This window comes from Polypterus senegalus, chromosome 16, assembly GCF_016835505.1.
Source record: "Polypterus senegalus isolate Bchr_013 chromosome 16, ASM1683550v1, whole genome shotgun sequence".
In the NCBI taxonomy this organism is placed as follows: Eukaryota; Metazoa; Chordata; class Cladistia; order Polypteriformes; family Polypteridae; genus Polypterus; species Polypterus senegalus.
Genome location: NC_053169.1, coordinates 33990984 through 34012364, shown reverse-complemented (window position 1 = coordinate 34012364; position 21381 = coordinate 33990984). Strand labels below are relative to the sequence as shown.

Below are 21381 nucleotides of genomic sequence, written 5' to 3'. Positions count from 1 at the left end.
TTTTAGGGCTACCACAGCATTGGATGAAAAATGCTTTTCCTTTTTCATTTCATGGCCAGGTTTGCTGTAGCATCTGATGGGACTGCATTAACACAGACTCTAGATAAAAAGGATGTATTTGCTCTGTCGCCACCATGACAGCTTTTGTTGGAAGCTGTATTATACAGTAGATTGCTTCTATAGGAATCCTCGGTGCCAAAACATTCAACACCTACTGTGTTTACTCATTATCTTCAACTGTTAAAATCAGTAATATAAAATGTTTATATTCTGTAAAGAAATAGAAGGCACAAAGGTAAAGAGTTGGGACTCCAGGGGGACACCCCGTTTAATGTCCAGTTGAAAAGTAAAAAAAAGAAAGAAAAAAATGACTTCCTCCACCATCTTAAGTTAAATATGTTCCTTCCATGGGGAAGCTCTGTCCTCTTTCAAAGTAGATCCATCAATGGACAAAGACTTTTGGTTGGGTGGCAGTTAATGTACTCTGGTGGGTGTGATAGGTGGGGCTAATGGTGTCTGTTCTGGAAGTGATGTAATTTGTCTTCTGACGCTTTCTTTTCATTAGGAGAAATGGAAACCGTGTTAGAGGTTTTGTTTCAACCCCTCTCTTCCCCCAGTGTTTCCCTCGAGCACAACCTGTGCAACGCTAACCCATTTTCAAGTGGAGACAATCTTCTTCTTCTTCTTTTGGCTGCTCCAGTTAGGGGTCACAACAGCAGATCATCTTTTTCCATATCTTCCTGTCCTCTATATCTTGCTCTTTCACACTCATCACCTGCATGTCTTCTCTCACCACATCCATAAAACTCCCCTTAGGCCTCCTTCTTTTCCTCTTCCCTGTCAGCTCTATCCTTAGCATCCTTCTCGCAAAATACCCAGCATCTCTCCTCTGCACAAGTACAAACCAACACAATCTCTGGTCTCTGACTTTGCCTCCAAACCATCCAACCTGAGCCGACCCTCTAATGTACTCATTTCTAATCCTGTCCATCCACGTCACACCCAATGCAAATCTTAACTTCTTTAACTGTACCACATCCTGCATTCTCGAAGTGGAGACAATACTCACATAAAAATATTTATAAAATAATAAAGTGAAGCATTGTAATAATTAAAACACTCAAGCTGCTTTAAAAAAGAGTGTTTATTGTTCTGTCTTACAAATGAGCTCCACGGTTATATTTCAGACAGGGCTCATCCCCAGGGTGGTGTTCAGATTCCTTTTTTTGTGTCTTTTTGCTAAGTTTCAGTTCTTTTTGTTAAGATTAATATTATTACTTATGTTGAATGTTATTATTGTGTGTTTTTATTTGTTGTGTGTATTATTGAATTTCTATGTGGCTATGCTTGTTCTGTTAAGTTGCTTGTATTTTGTGGGTGGTTCCCTATTAAAGCTGAGGAAACAAGCAGTCCCTTGTGGTTCATTGTTTTGATGGGTTCTTTTTTATTACTGTTCTTTTGTGGATTCCTGGATTTTGTGACCCTTTTTGCTCTGATTTTGACTATTCTTTTGGATTTTGTATTGGGACTTGTTTGCTACTGGACTGTCAATTTCAAGCAACTCACACTGTGCCTTTTGTATTCATCTGAGTTTCCTTGTTTTCAGAGCATTTTTGTAATAAATATTTTTATTTACAAAAATATTTTGTTTCCCCAATCATATCATCACAACATAATGTTGCTATTATCTTGCTTCATGCTGGGAATGGTGTGTTTTTGATCATTTTTAGTACAACAAACATGATATGTAGTTTGATGGCCATAAGCTCGATTTTGGTCTCAACAGAATATAGACTTTTCTTCTCATTGACTTCTCATTGAGTCTCCCATAAACTCTACTCTACACACTGTAGCCAAGATTTAATGTGTGTGTGCGTGTATTTTAACAGTGACTTTCTCTTTGCTCAACCACTCTCACACATAAAGCTGTTACAAGTTGTTGTATGCACAGTCCAACCTTCTGTAGCTTGTGCCTCCACAGCTATTTTGCTGGCCTCCCTCACTCATTCTCTTCATGATCACCAAGTTTTGTGGGTGGACTGCTCTGGGTACATATACATCTGTGCCATACTCTTTCAATTTCCACAAAACTGACTTTACTGGCCTCCAGGGAATATTTAGTGACTTGGAAATGATGTCTCCATCCCCTATGTTGAGGTTTTCAATCAATTTTTCACAGAGTTGCTTGGGGTGTTCTTTTCTTTCCATTGTGTAGGTTAGGCCACCATACTGACTGGCTAAAAGGTGGACCTTCCACATGCACATGCATTTATACTACAGTCATTTGAAACACCTGAACTACAGACAGATGATCCCTAGTAAACAAATTATATATGTTGTGAAGCCTGGCCCCGGCACAGACAGACGGACAACATTGTTTCACCACACACCATTTATTGTCACTAATATTATCTACAAAGTGGCTCACGTGCACCCCCAGTGCCTTCTCGCACCGAATTCCCCAAAGTCCAGGCCCACAGTCTCTTGTGCCTTCCTGGCCGCCTCCAGTCCTTCCTCTTGCTCAGTCCACTTCCACCCGACTTCCACACACCGACTGGAGGGAGGCGGCCCCTTAAATAATGCCCCGGATGAGCCCCAGGTGCTTCCGCCATCTGTTCCTTGGCCACGCCCCAGCGTGGCGGAAGTGTCGGCTGCCTTCCTGGCAGCTCTCCGGGCGCCACATAAAGTCTTCCCCCCGGCACTTCCTGGTGTGGCGGAAGTGTCGGCTCCCGGATAATTAGGCACTGGGGCGCGGCCTGGCGGTGGCCACGGGTCCCTGCAGGGCTGGGCTTCCATGCCCTGTACCCGAGGCCCCCTGAACCAGGACGGACGCCCCCACTTTGTCTGGAGGAGGCACTCGCCTCCTCACGCCCTCCAGGTGTCCCGCCGGGCTCCAGCCCCAGCCGCGGACCGTGACGGGATAAACCGGCATCGGGCGCCGCCTGGCGGTGACCACGGCCCCTACAGGGCTGGGCTTCCATGCCCTGTACCCGTGGTCCCCAACAGAACCAGGACGGACGCCTCGCGTGTGTGGAGGAGGCACAAGCCCTCCTCTCGTCCTCCAAGACGGCCCGGCTGGGCTCCAGCTCCGGCCGGCGACTGCATGGGATCAACCGGCATCGGGGCGCCGCCTGGCGGTAACCACGGGCCCCTACAGGGTAGGGCTTCCATGCCCTCAACCCGTGGCTCCCAACAAAACCAGGACGGACGCCTGGGTGTGGAGGAGGCACAAGCCCTCCTCTCGCCCTCCGGGCGAGCCCGCCGGGGACCACAGTGCCCCACCGCTAGCGAGGACACGGGGGTCCAAACGGCACAACCCGAAGGGCAGCACGCCCCGGTGAGGGTCCTACTATGCCCCCAGGGTCCAACACGGCACCCTGGGACATCCGCTTCGCACCCTCTGGCGCAAACGCGTGCCCCATGGTCTGCGCCGCCTCGCCCCGCTGTTCCCCGCAGTTGGGACACTATTGGCCTCTCGGCGTGGAGCCCTCGCGAGCGCCCGCTTCAGGATGGCAGGTCCCTGACGACGCCGCCCTCAGCGCCGCCGGGCTTCGGGCCTGTGGAAAAGGAAAAGAGGGCCAGAAGCACTGCCAGGACACTCACCCCGAGTGCCCTGCCGGTCTCCGTACCCGCAGTGCTCCTGCCCCCCTCCGACAGCCCCTGACTTGCCTGCTGAAGTCCTCCGCCGCAGGTTCCATGCCCGTCCGCCTGTTGTCCGCGGCACGCTCGCAGGCGGCTCGCCCAGCCGCCAGGGGATCTCCTCTGCCCGCACAGAGGACGGCCCTTCTCCGACGCGCACCCAGCGCCGCTTCTTCCCTATCGGAGGAACCGCATTCACCCTTGGTTCCTCCTTCTTTTCTTGGACGCGCTGACGGTCTGGGTCTGAGCACAGCAAAAGCTCAAATCCAGCCCCGTCTGCGTCCAGGCAGAGCGACAGGAGACAGCTGCAGGCTTGAAGCGCAGGGCGCTAGGACCCAGGGCACTCAGCAGCCCCGATCCTACCAGCCCTTGCGTGTTCGAGCTCCTCGCCTCGCTAGCTGTCTGCACCGCCGATCCGCTGTTGGGAGGTCGCCTACCGGAGCCGGTCGTCCCGTAATCGGTCACGCCATGTTCGCGAACCCCCACTTGCTCTACGGAACGGCAACACTCACCACTCCCGCCGTGTTCTGCCTGCCTCCGGTTCCAGCGCGCGCCGATCCTCCGTCTCACTCGGTGTCTTTCTCGACGCGACCGCCATCTCCATCAGCTGCTCACACTGAGCGGCGAGAACACGTAGCAGCTCCTCTAAGGACGGCTTGGCGGGCGAAGGACTCCTCCGACATACGCCGAGCCGCTGGTGGAGAGAGAGACAGACTCCGGTGGTCTTCCCTGTTCGTCAGCTCCACGCGCCGCCTGCCTCCTCTGGGCCACTCCCTCTGGCCCAATCGGGTTCTTCTCTGACACGAGACTGGCATTCCTTGGGCCCGCCTCTATCCAATCATCGGCGGGCACACAAGACACACCGCCAATCCGTGCCTGTCAGCGGCGGGACCTCCCGGCCCGCGGCCATCTTGTCTCCCCTGTTCTGGCTGCGAAGACGTGCCTCTTCGCCGCACCGCAGCTGCGGCTTCGATTTCGCGGCCTCCTCAGCGCCGCCGGCGCGCTGTCGACAGCCCGTGGCCCGGCGTGCTCCTGCCACAGACGCGATCCGTTCGTCCCTCCCTGCGGAGAACAAGGTACATCCAACCCGCAGGGCAGGGTACTCACCTCCCGAATCCGTCGTGCCGAGGCCCCTGCCTCGGTTTGGCCTTCAGCGGCAACGCCGCCTGGCTGTCCATCTCAACAGCGCGTCTCGGAGCCCGCTGCGCTCCAGCGAGGCCCGCCCTCCTCCGCACCCGGGATGGCCTCTCTTCAGTCCGGGCGGCGGTTTCCGGGTAAACGCTCCGCGGGTTGCAGGCCGCTCCCGCTGCCAGTGTGTGGGTCGCTGCTGCGCCGGCCGCTCACAAAATATTTATCGTTATGGGGCCCCGCCTTGCACCAGACGGATGGCCCCACGTTGGGCGCCATTGTGAAGCCTGGCCCCGGCACAGACAGACGGACAACATTGTTTCACCACACACCATTTATTGTCACTAATATTATCTACAAAGTGGCTCACGTGCACCCCCAGTGCCTTCTCGCACCGAATTCCCCAAAGTCCAGGCCCACAGTCTCTTGTGCCTTCCTGGCCGCCTCCAGTCCTTCCTCTTGCTCAGTCCACTTCCACCCGACTTCCACACACCGATTGGAGGGAGGCGGCCCCTTAAATAATGCCCCGGATGAGCCCCAGGTGCTTCCGCCATCTGTTCCTTGGCCACGCCCCAGCGTGGCGGAAGTGTCGGCTGCCTTCCTGGCAGCTCTCCGGGCGCCACATAAAGTCTTCCCCCCGGCACTTCCTGGTGTGGCGGAAGTGTCGGGCTCCCGGGATAATTAGGCACTGGGCGCCGCCTGGCGGTGGCCACGGGTCCTGCAGGGCTGGGCTTCCATGCCCTGTACCCGAGGCCCCTGAACCAGGACGGACGCCCCACTCTGTCTGGAGGAGGCACTCGCCTCCTCACGCCCTCCAAGGTGTCCCGGCCGGGCTCCAGCCCCAGCCGCGACCGTCGGGATAAACCGGCATCGGAGCGCCGCCTGGCGGTGACCACGGGCCCCTACAGGGCTGGGCTTCCATGCCCTGTACCCGTGGTCCCCAACAGAACCAGGACGGACGCCCCCTCGCGGTGTGGAGGAGGCACAAGCCCTCCTCTCGTCCTCCAAGACGTCCCGGCTGGGCTCCAGCTCCGGCCGGCGACTGCATGGGATCAACCGGCATCGGGGCGCCGCCTGGCGGTAACCACGGGCCCCTACAGGGTAGGGCTTCCATGCCCTCAACCCGTGGCTCCCAACAAAACCAGGACGGACGCCTCTGCGGTGTGGAGGAGGCACAAGCCCTCCTCTCGTCCTCCGGGGCGTCCCGGCCGGGGACCACAATGTCTTCTAAAACCATTTTTCAATTTAATTCATTTGGTAATTAATTTAGACTTCTTTACAGAGATCTGCTTTCACTTTGACATGAAAGAGTCTTTTTCTTTTGAACAGTTTCATAAAAGAGGCTCTGCTTGTTCTGTTTTTGTTCCTTGTATTTTATTGGTGGTTCCCCAAGAAGTGTGGCCACCAGTCCATCTTCATCAAGAGGCCGCCCTCAGCACTATAAAAGCTGAGGAAAAAGCAGTCCCTTGTGCTTCACTGAAGGTGCTCAGTGGTGTTGATGAGTTCTTCTGTTTATTTCTGTGCTTTTGTGGATTGCTGAATTTTGTGATCTTTTTGTTCTGTTTCTGGTCATTGTGTTAGGCAATCCAGTATCAAACAAACCCTATTTCAAGTAACTCCTTCAATTCCTTTTGTGCTTATCTGAGCTTCCTTGTTTTCAGACAATGAGCATATTTGTAATATATATTTTTATTTATAAAGATTTTTTGTTTTATTTGTGTTATTAAAGGATGATGGACCCTTCCTCTTATGGGAGGTTCTTGCTACAGCTTTTGAGAACTGATTCTAAGGTACTCTTCAAGTTCATGACATCTATAACCGCATTTTAGTGCTCTAGAGCACTTTCGTTCTAGCATTTAATAGCAGCAGTAAGGGTGATGCTATTATACATTTTTCTTTAAAAAATAAGAGTCCTTTTTGTATTTTCCATTTCTGGCAGTGAACCGTATTGCAAAGTTCTTCAATAGTAGTATGTAGTCCTTCACATCACCCTGTAAATAAATTATCATAGTTATATCATCTAAAGATTTTGTAATATACTGTTCTAAGAAATGATGCAGTTGTTAAAATAGAATGGAATTTTCTACTTGCTCAGTACGATCTCTGAGTGAGTCATATTTAATCTTTCCCTTTCTTTACCTTGATAGGAAGAGGAAGGAGTATCTGATCAAAGTAAGACATAGCCTTGTATGTCCTACTGTTCTGTAATGTAGTAATTGTAATGGAATTCTAAGTTGAATAAACTAATTAAAAAATAATTACTTTTCTAATTTATGAACAGCTCTGTGATTGTAGCAACAGTTTTGAGGTCTGCACACACAGCAGTCATTGTTTTCTGGTGTGACTTTTAAATGCTAACTGACGTGACTTTATGAAGTCTGCTCTCAGGTTATGCCAGCTCACTTCACGTGTGGCCTTTTGCTTACATCCTGTTCATGGATGTATGAGTAGTCAAGCAAAATGACACCTTTTATTGGCTAACTAAAAAGATTACAATATGCAAGCTTTCAAGGCAGCTCTCTTCTTCAGGTAAGATAGAAGGGGCCTGAGTTGCCTCGAAAGCTTGCATATTGTAATCTTTTTAGTTAGCCAGTAAAAGGTGTCATTTTGCTTGACTTCTAACTACATCCATAATTGCTAACACTGTACAACACCATAGTATCCTGTTTGTGGACAACTTAAGCCTACTATTTGTTAAAATACTCACAAATAAATATAAACTGTAAACAAGTATAATACTCCTCCACTTCTCCATACAGAACAGATTTTAAAAAAAATGCCTTTGGTGTTTAAGGAAAAGTAGATCTTGCACAGACTGTATACTACATCATAGTCTGCTATGTTAGTTTAGTGGAGTCGGCAAACAAGTCCATGTGGGGAAAAAGTGAGACGTGGTTAGTGAGCTCTTAGTCTCCATTTCATCCCATCAATAACACTTGTCATGTCTCCACAGGCACCCAGTTGGCTGTTTCTTCCCCCTGTAGGATTTTTGCCTAAACACCATCAGTTTTAAAAGCTTTCACCATTTTTTTCTCTAGGACATTAGTGTAGAGGAGAGATTTTCATATTAATTTCCCTCCAATTCAATGAATAAAGACAGAAAAAACTTTTTAATACTGCATTATTATATCCAGCTGTATGTATCTGTTATTAATTCTTTTTTTGAAAGCAGTTTTTTGTATCTTTTCAGCTACCTGCTGTGATCATCTTTTCTTGACACTGCAATAAAGCGTATTTAAGAAGAATTACACTGTTATTAAAGCAGTATAAGATGTGGGGTGGTGCCATCAGCCTTTGACAAATGTATACTGCCTGCTTGCCTAATTATTACATTAGCATTTTAATCCGTTGAATTTCTCCATAATAAAATCTGACAGAACATGTGCTGGGAGATCTCAGATATGCTAATATGGCACATCATCTCTTAGACTTCACAAGACGTTACTGTGAGTAGGAAAATGGGGATGTGGAACAAAGAGGGGCTTCTCTCATCTGTTCTTGTTTGGAGCCCTCAGTGAGAATATTTTTAAATGTTAATGTTCATATTCTGACCAGAATGTTCAACTTCTGCCATCCTGTGTGTATTTTGTATTTGTATTTTTAGTGTTAGAATATATATATATATATATATATATATATATATATATATATATATATATATATATATATATATATATATACTAGCAAAATACCAGCTCGCAGCGCTAAGTACTGCATTAAAATTTTATTAAGAAGAAAATTAAACCTTTTTAAACTGAGGGATCTGTTTGTATACCACATTGTGAGTTCGGCCCTCTGGTTGTAATATGACCAAGCTGTGCGCTAAGCTTACTCTTGAGCATGCAACTTACAGTTGACCATGTGAACAGTAATCTTGTTTCAAGTCTCACAGCTTGGATTGCTGCTGTCATAATCGGTTTGAGTTTCATGGTTTGTTTCAATTATGACAGTATTTGTAGGACTTGTGTTGAAGTGACATTCGGCATCTGTCAAGCGTTGTAAGCATACAACCGATTTCATCGATAACTTCACATCCAGCTTTTGAGAGTTTACAGAATTAACATTCATAAACATCAAAGTGACCACTACTGAAATCGTCACCTGTGAATCTAAGATGTTTAAGAGGCATTGGCGGTTGTCCAAAGGTGTAAAATATTTGGCCATTTCGGTACACTTGAAAGCAACAACCGAACAATTCAGCAGCAGCCATCAACTCACATGCAGATGCATAGGTGAAGGGCTTAAGCATTTGACTCTTCTAGTGCTCCTGTGTAGTATAATTATCTCCTGTACCGTCATCAGTCCACACCTTGAACCTGTCCCAGTCATTCAATACATAAGACACAATGTTCCTCCGGATATCAAGAGTGAGCCTGATATGGCCGTGCAATATGTAACAAAGAGAATGGAAAAGGTAGGTGCCATCTCCAGGCATGGAATCCACTCGGTAAGTGACAGTTCTTTGATCGATGGTGATCGCCTCGATAGACATGTTAATGGGGGTACAGTTGGAATGATAAAGGAAATGGGTACCTGAGCAATGTAAAGTAAGTCTAAAATACCTACACAATAGCTATAACCGTAATAAACGAACAATAAAACAGTGGAGAAGCCATGGATTAAATAAAAAGGCTGTAGTTATCAGTAGGGAGACGTGAATCCCGTGGCGAAGCAAGGAAGGGAATGTAGAGACTGGAGCAATGGACGGCCTTATATAGGCAGGCAGCCAACAGCGTGGGAGGCGTTGGGATGGGGGACCCAACGGCGCCTCACACGGTGACCGAGATGCAGGCTATGGACGTATATATGTATGTAAGTAAGATTCAGTTATCGTTGGGATTAAATTGTTTGTAAGTTGGGCGTGACGTGCAAAGGTTACCGTCTCATGGGTCTTGCTTCGTAAGGTTGTAATGTCTAGTCTCGCTTGATGTCAAAGTGTCTCCCCAAGATGATCACATCTCGACCCAAAATCTTTTTATATAATAGATATACTGTATATATGATATATATTATTTTTTTTCTTTTTTTAAATTTGCATTGCAAGCATAAACAGAACCTGTGTGCTATACAGCTTCTGTACTATGATAATCCATCATTATGTTTCACTGGGACCGTTGTAGTTTATGATGCTTTTTTATGATGCAACAGCAAGAGGAGTGTTAAGGGTTGCTGTCTAACAGGTTCAGCTTTCTAGGCTTGAATACTGCACCTCATGTTTATCCATTTGTTGAGTTTCCATGTCCGCTCTGTGTGGATGTGGGTTTTATACTAGGTGATTCGATTTTCCTCCCATGTCCCCTAAGATGTGCATGTTAGGTGAACTGACATTTGAAATTGGACCTTGTGTGAGTGTGAATATATATGTGTGTGCTTGAGTGAGCTCTGCAATGGACGGATGCCCTGTCCAGAACTGTTTTCTGCTCCCTGCTGCCAGTATGTTCACCACCCGTGACCCTGAGTTGGTTAAGCAGGTTTGAGAGCCTTTCTCCTGAATGTTTAATAGATGCACATTTGGTAGCCATGACAGCCTAAGTCTGTTTGCACAGAGTCTCTTTCTCTGTCAGCTTTGTACATCTGGATTCTGCAATTTTTCTCCATTCTTCTTTACTCAAGTTCTGTCAGGTTGCATGGAGAGTCGTAATTGAATTGCCTTTGTCAAGTCCATCCACAAATTCTCAGTTGGATGGACCCTGACTTGGCCACTCCAGGACATTAAAATTGTTGTTTTTAATCCATTCCTGAGCAGCTTTGGCTTTATCCTTTAGTCTTGCTGGAAAAATAAATCTTCTCCCAATGTGCAGTTTTTCTGCAGGCTACATCAGGTTTCTCTCTATACTTTACCTGTATTTTGCATTTATTTTATCCTGTTCTCTCACAAGCGTTCCAGAGCCTGCTGCAGAGAAGAATCCCCACAGCATAATGCTGTATGAAGTAACTGAGACAACACAAAACAAAGATCTGGGGATTTTCTGCGTATATTGTCGAGTCATCAATAGTGATTGATACTGGTCTTTCTGTGAAATAACAAAGACAAGTGAATATGGCAAATGGGTCAGCTTTATACAAAATGGCAGGACATGAAAAGATGGCGTCGGTATGGTCAGGAAGTGATGTCATCAGGACAGGACGGAAGTGAGGTCATCTGCAAAGGAAGGGAAGTGAAGAATTTTGACTTAGTCTTCCGTGGTTCTGAAAGAGGAAAGAGAAAAGGCATTAATGCTCATTACCAGCCCTTTTCCTGGTGTCTTTTACACCCCATGTTGGACCCTTTGGCTGTCCCCTAAACTTGCGTGTTTGACAGCTGCTACCATCATGCTTGATGGTGGGAATGGTGCACCAAACATAACATTTACTGTGTTGGCCAAAAGCCCAATTTTAGTCTCAAAAGACTATAGAACATTTTTCTAATTATCTTTAAAGAGTGCATGTTTTCAAACTCTAGCCAAGATGTTTTTTTTTTTTGTTTTTTTTTAACAGTGACTTTCTCTTTGTCATTCTTCCATAAAGCTATGACTTGTGAAGCACCCGGACAACAGTTGTTCTCTGCATACTCTCTTTAATCCAATATACTGTAGCTTGTGACTCCATTCTGAATTCTCATTGGTCTTTTGGTGGCCTTCCTCACTTGTCTTCTTCTTACACAACCACTCAGTTTATGCAGGCGGCCTGCTTTAGACACATTTGCAACTCATTTCCACTTCTTCATCACTGATTTAACTGGACTCCCAAGATACAGCATATTCGGTGACTTGTTGTTCTTGTTTTCTCTTGTAAAACACTTTTGAGCTACATTCTGTATCTGAAAATGTGCTACATAAATAAATGTTGTTGTTGGATATTTTCTTTTCTCCATCACCTGACTTGAAGGTTTTTAATTGCCCTTTCACAGAGTTGCTTTTTGGCTTCATTGTGTAGGCAATGCCATGATAATGACTCAATAAAAATTGAATCTTTAAACAATCATTTATACTACATTTAAAACCGCTGGACTACAGACGTTGATCTCCATTGAACTAATAAGACGTCTTTTAACTCTTAAACTGCTGCAACCGGCTATAGTCAGTTCCCAATGCAATTTGCCTGCTGATCAGTCAGTGCCGTACATTCGTTGAGCAGCCTGCACATGACCACTGCCAACCCCTAGTGAATCAGCATCACTGTCCCTGGGATTCAGCCGCTGCACTAGACTAGCCTGCAAGTGTCAGTGTTGGCCTCTGTGTGCTTGAAGTGCAGCCAGTTCAAGCGCAGTTGGCTCGGTGATTTACTGAATTTCTTGAATGGCGTCAGTTGCACCTTGTACATATATTAATGGATTGTTGCAGTAGTTTTTTTTTTTTATAGTTTTTGCAGTTCATTCGCAGTGTGTAAAATGATCAGTGTTGCAGTAATTGTGATGCTCTTTGCATGAAAAAAATGTGTTCCATTAAAATTTCACTTTTCTTGGTGAATTATGACGTTTTCTCAAAAAGTGCAGCAAAAAAGTATTTGGTGTCTGGAGGTGCATTAACCCCCCAAGTATGTGGAGGTTTAAGAGTTAAAACCATTTTGCAATTATTTCATTTAGTAATTAATGTAGGCCTCTTTGCCCCAGAGATCTGTTGTCACTTTGACATGAACGAGTCTTTTTTTTCTGTTGCTCAATGTCAAAGTCGCCCAATTAAATCAACTTTTATTCAGCATTGTATAATAACAAAATGTAAAATATACCAGAGTGGTAAATACCTTTTGAAGATACTGTAAAAGGATGTGCATGTGCAGATGTTCTTCTTTGACTTATCAGAGGTGGCTGGGGTGGCGAACCGGCTGGGACGCCCAGGAGGATCGGAGGAGGGCTTGCGGCCTTCCCCAGACCATCTGGGATCGACCGCCCTGGTTCCTTTGAGGCCCACGGGTACAGAGCTTTGAAGCTCCACCCTGTAGGGGCCCGTGGTTGCCGCCAGGGGGTGCCCCCATGCCTTTGGAGCCCTGGACCTCAGAACTTCCACCACACCAGGAAGTGCTGGGGGGAAGAAGAGCAGGGACACCCGGAGTGCTTCCAGGGATGCAGCCGGCACTTCCGCCACACAGGGGTGTGTCGGCGGGTGATTGCCGGAACCCACCTGGAGCACATCCGGGTGATAGTAAAAGGGGCCGCCTCCCTTCATTCAGGGCAAGAGTCGGGAGCGTAGTGGACTGAGCTGGAGGAGGCAAGGAGGCGGCCTGAAGAGGAAAGTGAAGGCATTGTCTGGCCAGGACTTTGGGGGTTTTGTGGTGCACTTGTGACTATATATTTGTATATAGTAGAACTGTGAATAAACGTGTGGTGATGGCTGAAACGGTGTCCGCCTGTGTGTGTCTGGGCAGCCCTATTTCACAGACTTCAGATTTATTAAGAGCAGCTGATCTGATCTTGTGATTTTCTCTGACAGATAAACAGGATCAGACGTTGGGCTTGCGTTATGTGACTTCAATTTAGAGTAGCTTGTTTGTTATACTTAATATATTGATCCCTGACTGACTGGCCTTGTATTTTTCAGTCATATCCTGTATTCCATATTGGGCTAGGACTAGTAAATGTATGCCTCTAAAGTCTAGGATGTAATCTCAGCACTAGAAATGCAAGTTAAAGTGTTGAGTACGACTTCAAGTGTAGAGTAAACATCTAGTAGGCGTATGCAGAACATGGCTTCATGTGGTACTAACAGCAATGTTCTCAATGGACTGAAAGCCACCTATGGTGTAGAAAAGAAACTTCTTACTCATTCTCCACCCATACTTCCCAAGAGACAGATTTACATTTTATAATTTTGTTAATGCTTTTCCATCAAGGATTAATTATAAAAGCTATCAGTTAGCTTAGCGCAGCAAGCTTTAAGCATCCATTCAATTGAGTAGCCCTGGGTTTTCTGTTGTAATGATAAGAATATTAGAAACATCATGCACTCTGCAAATCTAAAAAGGAATTTATGAATGGATTTATCTGCTTTTTAGTACCTCCCTGAAGGACTCTAAATCACATTTCCAGAGTATTGGGCATCTTGAGATTTTACATATCTCAGAATTAAAAAGAGTATGGCCTAGAATAGCTTTTAAAAGAACTAAGTGGACACATTGGTTAGGAAGGGTTAGTGCAGCATTTAGGCACAGAGCAGTGGTAAAATGAGTAAAATGGTGGACCATTAATATTTTATGCATTTATATTGGGTAGGTCATTGCCATCTTTCCTATAAAATGTTTTTTATATCATTATGGGGTGTGTACATGTAGTATTTTTGATTCAGGATACATGAATCTTCCAAAGAAAGAATGAAGAAACCATTTGGAGCTTGAAACATTTTTTATTTCCTGATACTGCACAAGCTTTTAAAATGCATTGTATTTCAAACAAACTGTTAAAACCCTTATCCAAAACAGTATGGTTTTCAACTTCTATATTGTATTGTCACAAAATACAACAATAGACTTTGCATAATTAATATATGAAAAAATAGAAGGTGAAGTATTAAGATTTTGCATCCTGAACACTTCAGTGTGCATCCTATGGATTACGGCCAACTGATTAAAATATCGCTTTTAAATGTTCCTCCTGTTTTACTGCTGTCACCTTTTTTTGTGAGTTCCTGTCATAATAAAAGTTTATATCTGCAATACAAAAACTACAACTGGGACATGTCTGCTGATCTACAAATAGTGGCACTGCTACTAGAAATGCAGCTCGGATATTCCAAGTGGTGCTGTTTGATTTGCGAGTCTCTTTACGTGATAAACAACTGGCGTCTCTGTAAACATTTGGTTCCAGGGCTGAATAGGGTGGCGTATAAACTACTTCTTGACCCATCAAAGATGTTTTTGCCTTCTTTTCATATAAAACGTCAACTGATGAAATATTTTGTGAAAACAATGAATGAGAAAGGAGAAGGATTTTCATATTTGTTTCCACAAATAACTGATGCCGTTTGTGTTCCACAAATCAGAAACCTCCTCGATGAGAGAAGATTCAAAGATCTGGTAGTTGAATGGGAAGAAATCACATGAAAGACATTCAAGGATGTTGTTGAGAATTTTCTTGGCAAGTGCAAAGAACCAAACTGCATCCAGCTGGCTGACAACATGTTTCAAGCATACTAAACCATGAAGTGCAACATGTCGCTTAAAATGCTTTTCTGTATTTGCACTCAGACTTCTTCCCAGCTAACCATGGAGCAGCCAGTGACAAACATGGCAAAATGTTTCATCAGGACATTACAATGATGGAAAGCAGTGTTAAAGCACAAGTGGACTCCATCAAGGCTCATCGAGTCGTGTTGGACACTGAAACGAGAACCTCAGATGCTAAGTACAAATGAAAATCAACAGCAAAAAGTGTTTTAGCTCAATTGAACTAATTCACGGTGTCGGCCCCATTAAGCAATTACACCCACTATATTCCATAAATGTTAATGTCATTGTTCTCCAAATTCCAATGTGACACAGTCAATCTAAAATTATATTTGTTTTCATCTTGAAGCTGTCTTTCATAATCACCAAAACGTTTGTAAAAACTTCTGAGTTTGTTTTCCAGTATACAGTGGACCCTTGACTTACGAACTCAATTCGTTCGCGAGGGCTGATTTTAACTCAAGTTGGTGGTAAGTCAAGACTATTTTTCCTTAAGAAATAATGGAAATACCCATAATGCGCTCCGAACCTCCCACAGCAACACTAACTTAACCTTTTCATAATAAAAAAGGGTTGTATAATGTGCATAATTTACCAAAACACCAATAATTTTACTAATGTACTAACCAAAAAGTTATAAAAAGTGCCTAGCCTACCAGAAACAACAATTTCATACTGTACTCACCATTTAATTTGACATCTTTGGGCTTCAGGAAGGGAGGAGGAGGAGGAGAATGAAATGGAAGGTGGTTATTGTTTAGAAGGAGCCTCCTTATGCAAATCTTTTCTTTGTAAAATTGTCGAGATGGTGGATTTCAACATGCTGTACATATTAGCAACATCGGTCACACGAACACCCCTCTCATATTTCCGCACAATTTCCTTCTTCGTTTCGATTGCGATCGCTGTTTCTCAAGTTAATAATGACAGTAGTCGAGCACTCAGTTCAAAGCTGGTCGTGTTGTGAACTACTGTAATAATACACTCCAAAGCAGGCCGGTGCTGACTCAGCCAGATGACATCATCATGTGCCACGCCAGCCCGCTAGCTAACATCCCTTAACAATCGCTTTCTTTACCTTCGTTACCTTCTCTTCCTTCCTTAGCAATTATGCGTCTTGCTTGCCATGGTCTTAGTGAATTATATATACAGATAAATCACTGCACTGACCGAAATTACGTCCACAAACACATGTATCTGGGCTCTGACTGACGCTTACAAACACTCTCTCGGCTGTTTGTTTACAATCGCACAAGCGGATACACGTGACCACATTCAGGTCGTAATGCAAGATGTTGGTTGTAAATCAAAACAAAAATTTTGGTCGTAAATCAAGTTGTTCGCATGTCAGGCCGGTCGTATATCAAGGGTCGACTGTACTAACTAATTATGGGAAAATAGATGCCAGACGTCTCCCCACGGAAGTTCGATACATTTCTTTAATATGCTTTGTCAAGAAAACCCAATAGCCATTTCGTTAGCTGACATTTATGTTCATTTTTAATTTTAAATCGTCTTAATAAGCATTTGAATGTGTCACATGTAACTGCATCTTGTTTTATCTTTTTTGAAATCAAATAACTATAATAACCAATCATTCATCCTTAATTGTTTATTATTCACTGTGTCTCAGATTTGAGAGTAACCTGAATGGCACTGAGTCAGAATAAAGTATATGCTGTTTCATCTTCAATACATTAAGATGAGGCTAAATGCTAATTTCAGAGCATATTTAAAAAGTAGAGAACATTTGTGCTGTAGCATGAAAAGAGGCCTTAGAAGTTAACAAAAGATTATAAGTCTTATTTCTATGCTTCTTCTTAAATCACACAATCCGAAATCATTTAATATTGTACCGTTAAGTTTATGAGGTGTTATTTTTATTTCAGTTTTCAATGAAATGACCTTAAAATTCAAGAAACAAGTTAACAAACTGTACTGTAAGATTGAGCAAAGATTAAAACAGAAATGAGAGTGGCTGAAGATTGTATTTTGTGCTTCCCCAGGAGCCCCGTGTTGGTGTTCCAGTGCTCTGACCGACATGTCATTTGCCTCGACTGCTTCCATGTGTACTGCGTGACAAAGCTGAATGATCGTCAGTTTGTGTATGATCCTCAGATTGGCTATTCTTTGCCATGTGCGGGTAAGTCTGTTCCACTCACTAATATGGCTATTTTTCTTAATTTAAGTAAGGTAAGGCATCATTTACAATTGAGACAGACGACATGTCTACCTGCTGAGAAGCCATAATGCCAGCACAGAGTGAATAGGCTAAAGTGTTATGAATAGCAGCAAAAATCAAGAGTGGGCTTCTTTTTCTTTATATTTAGCATTTTTCTCTCATGGTGCTTACTTTTGACTTTGTCATTTGCTCATTTTTTTCATTTTAATCTGTTCCTTAAAGATTTGTAAAAATGTTTCTTTCCAAGAACAGTAGTACAGTATATTTTCCAGTCTCTAAGGAGTGTCCATGTTCTCCAAGTTGTGTCATTTGCTTTATTAATTAATTAATTTAACACCATTAAGATTTTAGAAGAGCAGAGTTTGTATAAATGTGTTTTATGTTAGTACTGTATTTATAAACACAATCTGGCTATTGTATATTGCACAGTTTTAACTATTATCTAAACTTGGGCAAAATATGTGTACAATAAATGGAACAAAATTTCAAAAGGAAATATCTTGCCTTTTTCTTAAATTAAAGTTGAATTATTGCAATTATTAGCTAAGGAAAAACTGCACTCCTTTATACACCAGATGAAATACCGTGCCCACATTAGAAACGTTTGTGGCTCTGAATGTTTTACTTTAACACAGGCCAGTTTGTGTCACCACGCTTTCAAGTGCGCACTGCCTAAAGCATTAGCTTTGAACCGCCGGGGCCTAGGCGATGCATCCGCGGAGTGAATTTAACTCTAAAGTCCATTAAGCATTTTGTTTGCTGGCAATTTTGATGTTTCACATTTCTGACTTTTTTTGTGCTGTACTATGCAGCAATCTGAACACCTCAGGGTACTTTTGTAAAATTTGAATATGCCAGTTGTTTTAAAAAGGTGAATGGTAAACTCTTTTCTGAAGAAATTACTGGATCTCCAGGCTGATAAATTTTAAACCCTTTTTACTATTAACGTTGGGGTTGCTGCAAAGTAATGGTGAATGAATTATTACACAGAAATCTTTTATGTCTCTGAAGTCCAGTTATGTAAATGCAGTAGAAATTGACATGTGGCGTTGCATTGAATGGCCTGTCGTTTCTTTGTTTATTTCCTCCTTTTTTATTTTTTGTAGTCCTGTAAATAACTTTTGTGTTGTGTTTCTCTTTACTTCTCTGTTGTCACTTTGGCATTTGTACTGTATAGAGCCCAAAATTAAAGGTATGCTCTTTATATTTAGGAAGGGCTGGTCGCCCTTTGCTTTAATGTTTTTTTTATTTTTCACGTTTGTTTTTTTAATATTGTTTTGCCAACTGTAATTAATAACTGAAATATTAAGACTTAAAGCTATGTTTTATAAAAAATAAAATAAAAGTTTAGTTGGCTATTTTCTTTGTAATTTTCTTCTTAGGGTACTCTGTTCCACTATAATTACTGATTAGAAGTGTAACCTTTGATCATTGGTAGTCTGTAATTCCACTGCCTGTTGGTATCGATACTGTGCAAATGGCTAAACCGAATTCCTGCTAATTTCATATCAAAAGTCAGTAAGTAATCCATAGAAATCATCGTGCGAGAAAACCACTGGATATAACAACATTCATTTTTTGTATCATTTTCTTGAGATAATGGCATCATTTTCTTAAGATCTTGAGGAAACACAATATTTCTCAGAGATAAACATATAGTTTAACATTTAGCTTATGGGATACCGTGTGATGAGTGGATTGCGGGTCACTAGAGATCATATGCATGAAGAACAATCATGTTTGGACTCTGAGGGCATTCTGCAAAAAACACACAAGACACTTCTAAGAAGGGGACCAAATTACATTTGACATGCGGACATCTATGATAAACTCACACTCTTTGGCATCGGAGAAACACCCTTTTGGTTTATTCTTTATCATAAGGGTGTAATTTTCAGCATGAAATGTGATCCAGAAATGACTTAAAGATGAGGGTTTTGGGGTCTGGAGAGCCAAAAACAGAAGGATACCTCACGCTGGTACAGAAAAGGGCCTTCCCCAAACTGTTGCCACAAAGTTAGAAGCACATCATTGTCCAAAATTGTTCAACAGTACCCTCCACTGGAACCAAGCAAAAATAGCCCCAGCCCATTATCACTTTGCCTCCACCTCATTTTCCACTGGACACTATGCAATCTGGACTGCAGCATTCTCCTGGCATCTTCCAAACCCAGATTGGTCAATGGGACTTTCAAATAGTGAAGCACGATTCAACAACCCAGAGAACATGTTTCCACTCTTCTTGCATCCAAAGGCAGTGTACTTTGCACCACTCCAACTAACACTTGGCATTGGGCATAGTGACTTTATGATTGTGTGCAACTGCTCAGCTATGGAAACCCATTTCATGAAGCTCCTGGCACACAGTTGTTGTGTTGATGTTGTATCCAGAGTCAGTTTGGATCTCTGCTGTGAGTGATGCAATAGACGATGCTGAATTTTACACATAATGTGCTTTGAACACTCATTGGCCCCACTCTGTAAGTCTGCATGGTCTGCCATTTTGTGGCTGTGCTGGTTTTGCTCCTAGATGCTTCCACTTCACAATAACGGCACTTATAGTTGACCAGGGTAGATCTAGCAGAGCAGAAATTTCAAGTACTGATTTGTGGCAAAGGTGGGATCCTATGACAGTGCCATGTTTAAAGTCACTGATTTCTTCAGCACAACCCATTCTACTGCTGATGTTTTGTCAGTGGAGATTCCATAATTATGTCTTTTAGTTTACACAATGGGTGAGGCTGAAACACCTGAACCCAATAATTTAGAGGGGTGCCCACATACGTTTGCCCTTATATTGCACATTAGGTTTTTCTTGTAATCTTTTATTCTCTGTAGTTGCCTTATCAGTCAACAGGTGGTGTCACTTTTTGCCCTGGAAAAATGAAGCCAGACTCAGTGAGTTCCACAGATGTGAACTTGTGACTGTATTTTATGTCAGATTATGTTAATAAAATAAAGCAATAAAGGTACATAGGTTTTAAAATAAGGTGCAGGTTATTTGTTATGAGTGTATTATTTAACATCATTTTAGGACCAATGTAAATTAACATTTTGTGAGTAATACATCTGTATGATGTTGTGTTTGGGAGAGATGGAACAATTCTGTAGTGCAGTGTTATTCATTTTAAAGCACTTGTAATATCAATCCTAAAAGCAAAAATTAAGCCACTTGTTTTCAATGCCATTTCCAGCTGAATAATTCTTTAAATGTTTATCCTAAAACAACACAGATATTCCTCTCACTGATCTTTTATGTACTTTAAAACATAAAGTAGTCTACAAAGAGAACATAAACTTAAACAAACCCAGATGATTTCGCATGTATGGCTGTAGGAAGTTCATTGTCTGGTAAAGTTTGTCAGGCCAAACTGAGATAGGATATTAGCAATTAGTATGCATATGACTGCGATTCCTGCATTTTTATCATATGATTTTGAACAAACAACCTGTGCAGAGCACCTGCCAAACCAGGATGTGCTACATCGTGTGAGAATTGACTTCATGGCACCCCTGTAGAAACTGAAAGAGACATGTCTGACCAACGTGGAACACGTCCCCACTCTCTGGCACCATGATGAACAAGAATATGTTAAAATATATAACTTCATTTTATTTAATAGAAAACACAAATCAGCCTATCTGATCTATTATTGCAATCTTTCAATGGAAAAATAGACTGTTATTTGTTAATGTTTGCACCACTATGAGCTTATAATTGAAAGCAGGCATTTATGAATGAACTGAAGTATGAAGACTCTAAATTTCGGCCTGGTCACTGTCTGTATTGAGCGCTCATGTCCTGCCTGTGTCTGCACTGCTCTTTCTCCCACATCTCAAGGTGTGCCACTTAGATTAGTTGGCAACTCTGGTAGACTGTGATTATCTACACGTCAGCATGTCTTGTGATGGACTGCTGCCTTGCCTAGACTTCGGCCTCGGGTTAAAAAATAGATGACTGGCTTCTGCTCTGGTATTTAGAATATTTTGTTTTTATTCTCTGGAAAACAACATACAGAGATATGAATTTTTGATGTAGAAAATGAAAACAGAAATGGAAATGTTCTATTAATTATAAGATTTTTTTTTCTAATTAAGAAATAGGGCTACTCCCTGTAAACTGCTTTTCATGAGTCTTTCTCCTGGTCCACTTTGCCATTTGTGTTCCCTTGGTTTATCCGACTCTTTCCTCCATTGGTTCTACCATTACCCTCCTGTTTTCACTTTCTGGTTGCAGATCAGCCATTTTATCTCCTTATTTCTGTCTGTAATCCTCATTTCTGTTCCTCTAACTC

General features: G+C 43.2%; 1 protein-coding gene across 1 annotated transcript in view; it reads left to right on the top strand.

Annotated features, from left to right (window-relative positions):
• Positions 1–21381, top strand: part of prkn (parkin RBR E3 ubiquitin protein ligase) — a 1158643-nt gene that overhangs the window by 733098 nt on the left and 404164 nt on the right. Inside the window, exon 7 of the mRNA XM_039738446.1 lies at positions 16911–17047. Coding sequence (XP_039594380.1) covers positions 16911–17047 — 137 coding nt within the window. The remainder of the gene's footprint in view (positions 1–16910; positions 17048–21381) is intronic.